This window comes from Phoxinus phoxinus (genome assembly GCF_949152265.1).
Source record: "Phoxinus phoxinus genome assembly, chromosome: 6".
NCBI lineage: Eukaryota > Metazoa > Chordata > Actinopteri > Cypriniformes > Leuciscidae > Phoxinus > Phoxinus phoxinus.
This window is the reverse complement of record NC_136881.1, coordinates 43,090,847-43,105,638: the sequence shown is the minus strand read 5'-3', so window position 1 is coordinate 43,105,638 and position 14,792 is coordinate 43,090,847. Positions and strand designations below refer to the sequence as shown.

General features: G+C 39.9%; 1 protein-coding gene across 1 annotated transcript; it reads right to left on the bottom strand.

Moving 5' to 3' along the window:
* Positions 1-477: 477 nt before the first annotated feature.
* Positions 478-14,023, bottom strand: LOC307001034 (uncharacterized protein). The gene is made up of 4 exons (XM_079617133.1): positions 13,937-14,023; positions 11,728-11,895; positions 11,110-11,479; positions 478-2,209 (listed from the first exon to the last, which is right to left on the bottom strand). The coding sequence occupies exons 2-4, from the start codon at positions 11,893-11,895 to the stop codon at positions 1,437-1,439; spliced, it is 1,311 nt and encodes a 436-aa protein (XP_079473259.1). The 5' UTR covers positions 13,937-14,023; the 3' UTR covers positions 478-1,436.
* Between the last annotated feature and the right edge of the window lie 769 nt (positions 14,024-14,792).

Genomic DNA, 14,792 nt, shown 5'->3' with positions numbered 1-14,792 from the left:
TTGGGAAGGTTAATATCTTTAGATAACAAGCAAATCATATTCATAGACTCATGAATATCCAGTCCATTTGAACTAATATTCCCCGAGACTCATTTGAGACTGATTGTTGTTACAGTCGCACTGTGGCACACTCACACATCTCACACCTTGCAGTCATTCCAGTTGTTCCACTAATATTTCGGAAAGAAAGGTTACAAGTTACAAGTAATTTTTGGTAGTTTAATAATTATGGTAAAGCATAATTAAGGCAAATATCCGGCATAGTTCCTCTTTCACAAAAGTGTATGCTCACTATGTACTCTATGCATAACCCTTAACCCAAATTTAATATTTTTATTGCTCTGTAATTATTGGGTGCAGATGTCTAACCCCTGTCTCTTGATATATTTATATGAATTTTGTTGATGTATTTTAAAAACCATTTGTTTTTTTGACTAATTTATTTGTATTAACATCCCTCCTCCCAATATTGTAATTCATGTAATGCCTGTAGGTGCTGTATGATGATATCATCACAAAAAGTCAGTGGGGTTTTTACATGATGTTTCAGATTATTTTCTAAAATAAGTTCTGCGATGAACTAAAGTTAATCATTCTTATCTTGTTCAGCAGGATAATCTTCACTTGTATTTCAAGTGCATTTTTTAAAGGGCTTTTATTAGGCTTGTATTCAAAAGGCTAGAGGTAACTAACTCTTTTCTTTCTCTCTCCCCATTGACGGATAAAACACTTGAAATTAAAAAAAAAACACCATGGCTCTTTCGTGATTAAATAAAACTAATTTTTTTAATTAAATTAAAAATTTAAATCCATTAAATCCAAAAATGGAACAAAGTTGTAATGCCTTAATCATGCTAGAGCCACTTTATAACACTTGAAACATGTTTAACAGCGTTATGAAATCCAGGAACTCATTTTTAACATCAAGTTCAATCTCTCAAGTTTAATATACAATCATTGTCCATCACAACTTCATATACAGAGTTTGGTTCAATTCATCTTTACTCTCTCAATCCACAAGCTAAATGTGACACTGCCCCCTACTGGCAGAAAGAGCTGAATGTGCAGTTTCAGGATGAGCTCAATGAGTCTTATCCAGATTTACTGATGAAAAGACACTATGATAATTCAGGAGCAGTTTGATCTTTAGTGTGTTTCTTCTGGTGAGTCTGGAAACCCCCTAAATAAGTGAATCTCTCGTCGCAGATGGAGCAGTGGTAAGGCTTCTCTCCTGTATGAACTCGCTCATGAGTCTTCAGGACGTCTAACCGAGCAAACGTCTTGTCACACTGAGAACACTTGAACGATCTTTCTATGAATGAATCCTTTGGTGATTTTTTAAGGTACCATGTTTACTGAAACTCTTCGCACAAACGCTACAGTGATACGGTCTTTCTCCAGTGTGAACTCTCCGATGAACTCCAAAATGAGCCGGACTAAAGAAGCTCTTCCCGCAGTAGGAGCACAGGTACGGTTTCTCTCCGGTGAGTCCTCTCATGGCAAATCCAATAAGATTTGTGACGGAATCGTTTATCGCAGTGTGAACACTGATACGGTTTCTCCTCAGAGTGTATTTTCTGGTGTGACTTTAGAGAACTTGAGTTTGTAAAGGTTTTCCCACATTCGCTGCACTGGTACGGCCTCTCGTTGGTGTGAACGCGCACATGCTTCTTTAAATGGGATCCGTGGTTGTAACTCTTCTCGCAGTGAGGACACTTGTACGGCCTTTCGCCCGTGTGGATTCGCTTATGAGCATCAAGATTCCCTTTGGTGCTGAAATACTTGTCGCACTCGCTGCAGTGGAAAGTCTTTTCGCCAGTGTGGATTCTCTTATGACTTAAAAGATGTTGTTTGGAGCGGAAATACTTGTCGCACTCACTGCAGTGGAAAGTCTTTTCGCTGTGTGTCTTCATATGAAGTGTCATATTAGATGGAGTGGTGAGAAAATCCTTCCCGCACTGTTCACAGTGAAAAGCCTTCTTCGTGTGCTCTTTTGAATGATGTCTCTTCTCTTCTAAGGTTGTAAAGCTGATGTTGCATCTCTTGCAGGAGAAGTCTTTCTGTTCTGTGTGTGTTCTCTCATGTCTCGCTAAATATCCCAGTGAGCTTAATGTTTTCCCACAGGTTACACAAGCGAAACTCTTGACCTTCAGCTGATCTTTAGATGTCGAAGTTGTTTCTTCATCAGTAGATGAACATCCATTCACATCTGAAAAAAGAAATGGAAATGTCTAACTTAAAATGAACACAAATAGATTTAAGGAATCATGCCCTTACCATCATGAGAATCTATAATATCTGTCTATATTTTTCTATAACTCCTAGAGCTTAAAAAATTATCAAGATAAATTTGAAATGGTGATGCAGCTCATGATACAGTGTTTTCAACACATCGGTTCACAGTAACTGATATCTGCACCTGCTGATTTATGAACACAACTAAATTTTTACCCAAATTCTTACTATGATTTGCCATAACAAAAGATAATAAATGTACAGCAAAATCCTCAGTGTAAAATCAACACTGCTCAGAGTTTATATGAGTCCACACTTAGGGTACGTTTACACAACAACGATATGCTTAAAATGGAGAAGTTTTTCCTTTGAGGTTTCCACGTACAGACGACACCATTGTCAAAACGATCCCCATTCACACGGATCCGCGAAAACGACTGAACACACTGTATTCTGCTGCCAGGCCACTAGATGGCGATGAAACACTATAGATTGAACACGTAATACGCATGTGCGTGATGTCATTGTCTGCAGAGATTCAAGTGTTTGCTGTTTACACAAGAGACCGCTTTCAAAAACGTGCACTTTGAAACTCGTTTTCAAAAGTTGCGTTTTCAGGCCCCAAAACACCGTTGTCGTGTAAATGAGTGGCAAGGCAAAAGTTTTTCGTTTTTATTTGAAAACGGTGTCGTGTTAACAGCCCCTCAGTGTGTTATAAGTAACTCTGAAGTTAATTAGATATTTAAGTGAGTAATTGATTGATGATTGATGTTTGAAGACACCTAATGTTAACAAGAATCACTGAAGGAGAAAAGCACACATTTTAATGATTATGATGATCCCCATTATTCCCCATTATGATGATCAGTGTGTGCTTTAGTTGGGCGCTTGGCCCTTGTTTTGAAGATTCTTAAGAACTGGTTAAATAATAATCACTATGGGGCATCAATGAGAATGCACAAAGTTCCTTTAGTTGCTTTTATTTGATGGCTCAACATGTGGATCAAGGTGTGTGGCTAACTTGATGCACGCACACAGTCCAAGTATCAAAAACCCAGTCAAGGCCATCACTGCCCTTAGGCCTCAACTACCATTCAAATGGCTTCCACCAGAGTCCTGCAACGGGTCGGGCACCCGCGGGTACCCGCGTAAAAGTGTCTAAAACAGGTGGATTGTGTGACATTCCTAAAATTCACGGGCGGGGATGCGGGCGGATAATTAACTCCTTGCGGGCGGGTAGTAGCGGATGAAAAATATGTGCAATATTTGTGTCTAAATTACCATTGCAGACATACGCAACAACGATATGACCTTTGGACCCATCACGTCACCACTGCGACAGTGCGACTTTCGTTGATGCTTCTCATAGCCTAGTTGGAGCGTTGCAGGAGACAGGAGTAGCTATGGATGATGGACGATATCCTTTTCCTGCACAGTAACCTTAAGGGAAAGTAAATACATAGGTATAAGCTATTGTTTGTGAGCGACAGGCTCAGATAGGTTGTCTTTTTTTCTTGTTATTTTTTTTTTCATAGGTCTATTTGCGCGTTATCAGGTTCCATAGCCTATTAAGGTGCTGAACGATGTGATGTAGGCTACTTGAATAGCGCAAAACAAAGTGCACTTTAGCCTGTTTCATTAGCCCATTCATATTGTGATGTTGAGAGAGGTGCGAGATAAAAAATAAAGCACTTTAATTGGAATGATTTTAGCGTGTGTGATTTATAGCGGGCACGGGTCACGTAACGGGCCAAATATTAACGGGTCTGGGCGGGTGCGGATTTAATTTTGATATCACGGGTGACGGGTCGGATCTGGTGCTGAACTTTGCGGGCACGGGCGGGTGCGGGTCTCCAAAAATGGACCCATGCAGGACTCTGGCTTCCCCCATGTCCATGTGCTCAAAGAGGAAGTGGAATGACAGCTATTTAAAGGAACAGTCAGTATCGCCCTCAACTGGCTCATTTCCTTCAGAACAGCTGCCCCCAAATTTGTCCCATAAATTTTCAATAGCGTTAAACTAGGCATTACCGTTAGGGACAGCAGGGAGGCGTATCATCCGACTAATTGGTCGGAGATATGTTCTGTCTTTCACTCTTACTTCTGCTGTGCGTATTCTTCCATCTTTACCATGAATCAACTTAATGATATGACCTACAGGCCAAAGTGCTCTAGGCAACTGGTGGTCCACCACTAGGACAACGGCATTTAACTGGAGTGCATCAGTGTCATTTTGCCATTTTGCCCTGGTTTGTAATTGGGAGGTAATTTCTTATGAACTGTAACCAAAACCTATCAGCAAGGATTTGATAGGTCCTCCATCTTCATCGTCTGAGTAATTCACACTCATGATACATGGCCTGCGGAAGTGAAGGGTCTTGCCGCCCCATCAGAAGAAGGTTTGGGGAGACAGGATCAGGATCGGCCACATCAGTGGACACATGACCAAAATGTTTAGAATTTAGAACCCCCTCAATCTCCACAAGGACGGTGGTCAAAAGTTTTTGCGTTACATTCTGTGAATTCTAGGTAACGTTTAGAGCAGTTTTAATGGACCGAATCTCCCTCTCCCAAGAGCCTCCAATGTGTGTTGCATGAGATGGATTAAAGACAAATTTGATCTGCTACTCATCAAAATTTGGCTTTCAGATCTGGGTGCAAAGCATTGAATGGATCTGTAAGTTCTCGTTCTCCCCCTTTAAAATTTGTTCCTTGATCAAAGAACAATTCGGCAGCCTTTCCCCTTCGGGAGATAAAACGTATTTAAGACATCTTGAAATAATCAATATCAAGGCTAGTTAGAACTTCAATATGTACAGCTCTTGTGGTTAAACACTTAAACAGTATTCCCCATCTTTTCTAGTTTCTTCTGCCCAATTTGACAATAAGTGGCCCAAAACAATCCATCCCTGTAGAGAAGGGTGGTTGATGTAAACGTAAATGTGCTGGAGGTAAATCTGCCATTCGTGGAGATATTGGTTGAGCTCTCATTTTTGACACTCTGCACAGCTACGTTGTTCCTTTCTCACAGAATCTCTTCCTCTGAGAATCCAGTATTTCCTCCTCAACTCTGCAAATAAACATTTTGCACCAGGATGTTTTAAGTTACTGTCATATTGTTGAATAAGCAGCTTGGTAACTGGATGTTTTGAATCCAAAACTATTGGATGAACTGTCTCTGATTCCAACTGATTGCAATTGCACAGTCTGCCTCCCACTCTAATTACTTGCATTACCGTATCAAATTCTGGGGCTAATGTTGCCAAACGACTCCTTATGCAGATCTTAAAATCATTAATTCCATCTGCTGATACTCCTCAGCAGAAGGACTTTGATTCTCTATGGAGGCCGCCTCATGAAGGGATTTTGGGTAGCATAAACTAGATCCTTGAAGCTGTCAGCTTGTGAAGGTTCTGGAATTGAATGGCATGAGACTGCAGTTACATTTAGACAAGTTATTGGTTTGCGCAGTTCTTCGGTGTCATCGTTTATTAAAGCTGAAGGATTTCTTGGTCAGTATTCTGGCGACAAATTCAGGAAAGGGGGACCTTTGAACCACCTACATTCTTCCCTAAGATCCTGAGGGTCCGTCCTCTTGTAACATAATCTGCTGGATTATTCAATGAAACTACATAATGCCAATCTTAGGAGTCAGTCAGTTCTTGAATTTTTGCAATTCGGTTTCCAACAAATACCTTGAAATGACTGAATCCAAGTCAGCATAGTTGTAGAGTCTGTCCATAAATGAATTCCATATATCTTGATAGTGAGCTTATTCTTTAACAGGTGAGCAAGTTGGGCTCCTGTCAGTGCTGCACATAATTCCAATCTTGGCATTGATAGCTGCTTTTTTGGTGCAACTCGTGACCGTGGGGTTAAGAATGCTACCTTCACCCGTTTAAGTGGACCTTCTGTCCGCAAGTATCCCACACATCCATAGGCACGCTCTGAAGCGTCACAAAATATGTGAATTTCTTGCACACAATCAGTTTGGTCCATCTCAGAACTCACGTGACACCGGGGAAGTCTGATCTCATTCAAGTGTTGGAGCTCCCTTTCCCATATCTTCCAAGCTTCTAAGAGGTCACCAGGGAGTAGAGGGTCATCCCATTCTCGCTTTTTGTTCCACAACTGCTGCACGATTATTTTTGCCCTGGTAGAAAAAGGAGTGATCCAAGAGGGTCATATAAAATGTCGATCATTCTGTAAATATTTCTCACAGTGATAGGGGATGATTTTTGTGTGTAAGACTTGAACATCCAAGTATCTGATTGACACAGCCACCGAAGCCCTAAAGCTGGTTCTTGAGGATCAATATCACTCTGATTAAGCCAGTCTTCACCACTCTGAGATAATACTTCCTTCGGCAGATGATGAATGATACCTGCAGCATTACTAGCCCACTGTCTTAGCTCAAAACCTCAGCAAGTAGCTCCCTCATTTTGTCCACAAGAGCTTGGGCTATCTCAATTGAAGGAAAGCTCTGTAACCAATTGTCAACGTAGAAGTGCTGCTGGACACCTTGTTCAATGACATGCTGCTGCAGTGCACAAGTGGCACAACATGAGGAACAAATTGTGTCAAAGGGAAGTACTTACCACTCGTATACACTGGGTTGGGTTTCTCTCAGAAGATCACGCCACAAGAATCTCAAGATTGGCTTATCTGCTGGTAACAGCCTCACCTGGTGAAACATCCCTTTCATATCGCTACTCATAGCGAAAGAATGCTCTCTAAAACACAGCAGAATACCCAAAAGGGATGAACTCAGGTTTGGTCCTGGTAAGAGTAGCTCATTCAAATTGCGTCCCTGATGTGAAAATTAACAATTAAACACAATTCTGTTCTTTCCATTATGCGTTACCATATGATGAGGGATAAACCAGGATTCTTTGGGGCATTCCTTTTCTCTGGTAACTTTGATTGCATATCCTGCATGCTCAAGTTTGTCAATCTCTGCATAAGCAGCAGCACGTTCTGAATGTTTGATGAGACGCTTCTCAGTATTACAAAGGTTAGGCAGAACTGCTTCAGGGGGTGCTGACAGAGTGGGCATGTTCTTTACACGCAGTAAATGAGTGGCATATCTCAGAACTCCATCCAGCTCTACCCTGACTGTTCTAGTTTGCAGGTGGTTCATGGCCTATTGATCTTGCTTAGATCTGGTAACGAGTTTTTGTATGGCAATACATCCAGTTGCCACAACTTTTCTACTTGATGGTAGATTTCAGATGATGGAGAAACATTTGAAGTGAAAAAACACAAAGTTGCATAACCAGTATGTAGAAGACCTTTGACTGGACCCTATAGCATCCATCCAAGTTTTGTCTTAAATGCCGCAGGACCTCCAGGCAGTCCTAGTCTCACTGGCTGGACAGGAGTTATTAAGTGTGGATTATCTGACCCAATCAGTATGAGTGGTCTGACATTGTTTAAATGGTAAATGGATGGTAAATGGACTGCATTCAATATAGCGCTTTCACAGACCCAATGACCACCAAAGCGCTTTACATATTGCCTCACATTCACCCACTCATTCATACACTGACGGCGGTGTCAGCCATGCAAGGCGCCATCCAGCTCGTCGGGAGCAGCTGGGGTTAGGTGTCTTGCTCATGGACATGAGGTAATGGCAATTTCCTCAGATGGTTGTACTGACGCTGAAGTCTGGTTACGTTCAGCCAAACCTAACTGAGTTGCAGTAAATGCTTTCCTGATTGTGTAAACTTTATTTAGCTGGTTAATGGAAGACAGACAGATAGCCACCGAAGAGCCCTGCAGCACTCGCAGATCCTGTCTCACGGTTCTCAGTGTGAATTTTTCTGGATCACCTTGGAACTTTAACTTCTCTGCTGCTTCTTGAAGGAGAATCATCCTCTCTGAACCCTCATCCAATATAGCATAGGTTTCCAGCGTGTGACTACCAATAAGTAAGAGCACTTTACTGATTTTCAACAAAACTTGACTACATCCAGCTCTCCGATCAAGGTAAAGAATGTCAGTTGAAGTAGAACTTACTAGACCACAAGTTGCTGTAGTTAAGCTCTCTGCAGGCTTAAGATTTACTTTATGCAATGCTTAAACATGTTTACCTTTGCAGATGTCACAGGTAATTCTCAGACGACACTGGGCAGTTTGATGTCAAAATCCGCATTTCCAACAGCAGTTATTGGACTTTACCCAATCCCTCTTCTGCACCGTAGTAAGCTTAATGAAGTTGGCACATTGATCCAAGAAATGCATATTATTGCAACAGTAGGAGCAACACGCGTTCGACTTCCCTTGTGGTTGAGGCATTGATTTCTGCTCAGAAGTGTTGTAAGCAGAACCAAGAAGCACAGTCGTTGACTTACTCTTCATCTTAAAACTCTGATGCTCTCTTTGCTTGGTACCTCCTTTCCATGGCTCATCTGAACACTCGAACACTTCCTCTTGCATCTGCAAAATCTCGTATCAGGTACTCCTCTCTTCAAGGGGTAGATATATAGTCTAAAGTTAGCTCGAAAGTCACATGGTAGCTTGTTTGCTAACTTAGCTAGATATGACCCACAATAAAGTTTGACATGGCCTTCATCACCCAGTTGCTCTAACATACCAACCAATGCTTGTACTCTCAATGTGAATTTGCAGAATCCAGTAGAATCACCATTCTGGACAACAGGTCCATCCATTAATCCAGCAATTCGACGCAGAGCAAGCTGATAGGGATGACCATAATGTTGAATAAGGGAAGCCATTGTATCTGAGTAAGGGCGACAGGAATTACAATAAGAATCAGCTAGGCTATCAAAAATGCCTCTTCAAACTTCAAATGATCCAGTAAAATCTGGTACTTAAATTGCTCTGTGGCATCTTGTGGAAGGATATTCTCCAACGAAATCCTGAGTCTAGCAAACTCTCTTGGGTCATCAGATGTAAAATCAGGGATGGACGGCTTGGGTCCCCGATATGTCATCTCTTGTACCCCAGCTTGGTTATTCGAAAAACTATGGTATCTGCGTGGAGGCACTGGTGGAGGCCTAACATCTCGTCTTACTGGTCGACAACTTGGTACCATGTAAGGTAAATTACAATAATCAGAGTCTGTATCCTGATAACTTGGGGTAAATGAAACTGGTAACCTCATTTCAAGACTGCAAATGCAATCTCGAAGATCTTCCATCATATCAAGCTCTTTCTTTAGAAGGACGCAACTCTTTATGATCAACTATTATCGGAGGGGGTGGCAGCTGCCATTCTTCTTCGACGGCTACTGTCTGTTATACTGGTAGAGGAGAATTCTCTTCTGATACCTCCCTAGGTTGTGAAGTACATTTAAAAGATAATGCTTCCGCTGAATTTGAAGTTGCCAACACCACATCAACTGGTTGGTGATCACAACCCCTTGATGCATGTGCCATCTTGATCCACAGCAATTATCCAGCTCCGGCTCGAAGGACCATTTGTTTTGAAGTTTCTTAAGAACTGGTTAAATAATAATCACTGTGGGGCATCGATGAGAATGCACAAAGTTCCTTTAGTTGCTTTTATTTGATGGCTCAACATGTGGATCAAGGTGTGTGGCTAACTTGATGCACGCACACAGTCCACGTATCAAAAACCCAGTCAAGGCCATCACTGCCCTTAGGCCTCAACTACCATTCAAATGGCTTCCACCATGTCCATGTGCTCAAAGAGGAAGTGGGGTGACAGCTATATAAAGGAAGTCAGTATCGCCCTCTACTGGCTCATTTCCTTCAGATCACCCCTTACATTTTTTACTTTAGATTTTGTTGGTTATATTTTAACATAATAATCTCTTACCCTGGCACTCACAGACATCAATAATCAGCGTATGAATCTCAGCAATGGTGACAAACAGGATATTCAGATAAATAGACCAACTCTAAACATTAGAAAACAAGCTACTAAAAAGTCACATGAAAACAGCAGAAATAAAATAAAATAATAAGAATAAAAAAAATTTAGACAATTACGCTCATTATTTATTCATGCAGCAATGCATAATGGGAGCCATGAATGAGTTTTGATTTGTGGCACCCAGAGAGTTTATTAAACTTTTGGTCTCTTGCTTGAGTTTATGGCACATTTCTATGCGAGAATACACTGCAGGCTCACTCTCAATCGTCTTATCCAAGGTAAATCATCAACACTACCATCCCTCACATGTGTTTTATTTAACTGAATACATAATAATCAGCTAAAACGCATGCGCAGGATACTTTACTTCCTGAACAAGCGCGCACCCGAGTCCGTGTTGCTTTCACATTCACGCGAACCGCGGCACGGTTTGGGAGCAACCGAACTCAGACCACCTCCCCCAGGTAGTCTCGGGTTCGGGACCCCAGTGCGCACCCGGCTCCGCATGACAGCGTTCACATTAGCGATTTTTCATGCAAACCGTGCCCTGTTCCGAATAACATCTGCTTGATAACATCAGGTGTCTTCAATAATGCTTAATCATCACTCAAGTAATCACTTAATTATCTCATTAACTTTAACACTGCTTCAGGCTACGTTTACACGTGGACGGCTATTTTCATAAACGGACATTTCACGCCTCTCCATTTTCAAAAATAACATCGTGCACACCTGTCAGTTTTCAGAAAAGTGTTAGTTTACACAAACCCGTTTTTCTCAGTTTATATGCAAACGTGCAAACAAAGTTTTCCAAAATCTCCACTCTGGCTGGAGTTTTTGGAAAGAATCATTTTCAGAGGCGAATTCTACGTTTGCGTGTGAACGAAAGGAAATGTCTCCGTTTTTCAAAATAACCATGTACGTGTTACTTATAACACTCTGAGTGTGGACTCATATAAACACTGAGCAGTGTACATTTAATACTGGGGTTTTTGCTGAGTGGTAGAAACATACCTGAAGGAATAATATCATCATCGTCATCACTTCGATTATTCTCATCCTCATTTTCATCATTTCCTTCATCATCCTCATTCTGATCTTCATCCTCCTCCTCCTCATGGCTCTGTTGTTGTTCCTCTGCTGTGGTTTCTTCTCCTCGTCTCTCGATCAGGTTCCTGCAGTCCTCCAGTTGGACGGAGCACATCTTCATCTGCTGTTCTCCAGCGTTACAGTCAGAGGTTTGATCAGCGGATCCATGATCCTGAGCTTTAGTATAACACAGTAAATTGAGGCTGAGCTCTGAGTCCTGTGTGTCTCTGGATCTCCAGACTGAATCCTGAGCTTCTGTCCCATCAGTCACACACACTGAAACCTTCTCCAGATCCTGACAAACACATCATAGATCAACACAAATAAACAACAACCTGTTGATATTAGCCTCATTACTCAGTTATCTCTAGCGGTTATACTGGTGATTTGTTTGCATATTTTGCTGTTAACTTAATTTGAGATGTGCATCAGAAGTGAGAAGCTAACACAACTTTGGTTTGATTGAGATGCGCATAAGAAGCGAGAAGCTAACACAACTTTGGTTTGATTGAGCTGAAGGATGAAATGATGAGCTGCTCAAACCTCTCTGTTGGGTTTGTCTCCTCTTTCTCTCAGCTTTGCCTCCAGTGACGCCACCTCTTTCTTCAGCTGACAGATTTCAGTGATGAAATCCTCAATATCCAGCATGGACAGATCCGTTCCTACTGATTTACAGCAGATCACATCCATCTGTGCTCTCATGGTCAACATCTGAAGACAAACATCATCATTATTACAAGACACATTTATCCACATTTATATCAATCTAAGTTGTAACGTGGACTACAGCTTTGACTTTTGCCCAAAAATTATATTCGAAGTTAGTTTGTTTATTAATATTCAAATATATTAAAATATTTATTAATAATAATATTTTGAACATTAAATGCCTTCAGTAAGACCTATATTGGTATGAAATTTAAGTTGTATATGTTCTGTCCACCAGAGGGCAGTGTATCAATCAATGTTAATAGGCAGGCAATGATGTTTTCAGAAGAAAAACACACTGTCACGACTGTTTTTTAAATAAAAAAATCAGACCCTGGATTAAACACAAACAGTATGCTTTTGACAGGTTTTATCCACTGTTCTTATCAAAAATAAATAAAAATAAGCCAGTCAGGCTAAGTACTGAAAAGACAAAATAAATAAAGGTAGGCCCTATTTGGTAGACCTATTCAAAACAAGCAATCCTACTAGGCATGTGCGGTATCAAATTTTCATGCTGCGATTAATTGATTGAGCTTTTATCACAGTATACGGTATTATCACGATATTTTAATTGCACAAGAGACACTGGTTAAAAAGATAAACAAACTTCAGTGTTGTCCACTCAGTAACTTTAATAACTTTTTAAATAACAAAAAGTACCTCAAACATTTAAATACAAATAAATATAAATAAAACAATACACAACATAAAAGTAAACTGAGTAATTATATCAAAGAGAATAATGTGCAAACTGCAAATGAACAACATTGATGTCCTTGGCCCGATGAGGGTGCATATGAGACCCAATTACGATTTTTTTGCGGGATGTGTTAACATGTAAACAGGAAAAAAATGCATGCATTCAGGATATTTCGAAATCGGTTTCAGGCCTCGTTCATAATGCGCCTGTCATGTAAACATGACTGTCATTTTCTGAGGCATTTGCGTCTCCGCGGTTTAATGACGAGAGGAACCCCGGCGGGCCGACGCGCATCTGCAAAGAGAGGGAATGGCCCGACGAAACGTTGTGTCGTCGTAGTTGAGGAATGTGGACACACGTGACACAACATATCAAAGGTTGGCTTGCTCATCCTAAAATTTCGGACCATTTCATTTACAAAAAATTATGCCCATAACTGGTTCATAAAGGCTGCCTAATATTCGTTCGAATATCATTATTATTTTAAATGAAAATCAATCATTGTGTGAAAGGAAGACCATGGCTCTTTCTTGATTAAATAATACTTAAAATCCCAAAGATAACCATCCAACAATGGAAAAAAAGAGTACAATTGCCTTACGATCATAATTGAGCCACTTTCAACTAGTGGTGTGGGAAAAAAATTATTCTGTTCAGTATCGCGATATTTTGCGCACACAATTATATCAATACAGTAGCACAACGTATCGCAATATTTATTTAGAAAATTAGTTTTACTTTCGGGTTTTCCATTAGTTTTCACAGAGTTTACTCTGAAATACTCGCCTAAAACAGGTTCGAATATTAAAGGCTGCCTAATATTCGTTCGAATATCATTATTTTTCTTAATATTCGAATTGTATTCGAATAACGAACTTCAATATACACAGGAAGATATTAATTACAGATATAAAATAAACATATGTTTAGGCGTATTTATGTTTAATTCATTACCGTAAGAATATCATTATAATACATTATCATTATCTAAAACTTAAATGTGGCTGCTGTATTTAAACAGATTTCAGAAATTAAAAATGATAATGTGATACATACTTGTACTCGTTTCAGCATTGAAAATTAAACATGTTAACTATGGTTTTATTACAAATATCACAGTTAAAACACAGAGCTGTAGTAAGAAGGAAAGGTAAATGTGTGTTAACAACTAACGTCATACTATTATTTATTATTACAAATACGAAAGCAAAACTATGGTTACTGTGGTAAAATCATGGCGAATTCGTTTTTTATGATAAATGCGAAGAAGTACTTCATTTAAAGGTCATTAAAACACTACAGACAGAAAATCATCAATCACACAAACAGTTCAAAACATACCTCAGTTTCAGCGCGCCAGGCTTCCTCTTCTTCAGTGGCTTTACCGGCGGACTGAAGTGCGCCACAGCGACCTCTACAGGCTTCAGATATCGTGTTTACAGCAAACTTTCTCCGTCGTTTTCTTAATCAAAAACAAGCTTGAATTCCTGTGGTGCAGCTACGAACGTGAATTCATGTTTATGTTTTCTCTATGGTAAAAGTTAAATTGTTCAATTGATGACCACGATGTAAGATTTGTCATGTTAACTGCACCATAGGCTAACTTGATTTCCGTTACTGTATGTGTTGTATTGCATTTCTGTGTCTGAATCAGTTCTTCTCTGTAACATGAACTGAGGTAAATATAAAGGTCCTTTCTTGCCCTGTACTGCCATGTTTTTAGTATTACTGCTAAAAGATTTTGTGTTTACTCAAGAACAATATGCCAAATAAATAAATATATTTTAGGCTATAGACACTGGTCTGCACATTAAGCCGTCAATAAAAACAAAACAGTTTTTTCATCCAGAGGATTAATTTCTTTGCGGTAACATGGTGGCACAAATGCTCCGAGAAATCAGATGAAATTGAAAATCAATCATTGTGTGAAAGGAAGACCATAATTATGGCTCTTTCTTGATTAAATAATACTTAAAATCCCAAAGATAACCATCCCTACAAAGGAAAAAAAGAGTGCAATTGCCTTACGATCATAATTGAGCCACTTTCAACTAGTGGTGGGGGAAAAAAATAATTATTTTCAGTATTGCGATAGGCTACTTTGCGCACAAAATTATATTGATATGTAGCAAAACGTATCGCAATATTTAATTATAAATTTAGCTGTTTTACTTTTCGGTTAAACAGTTTACTCTGA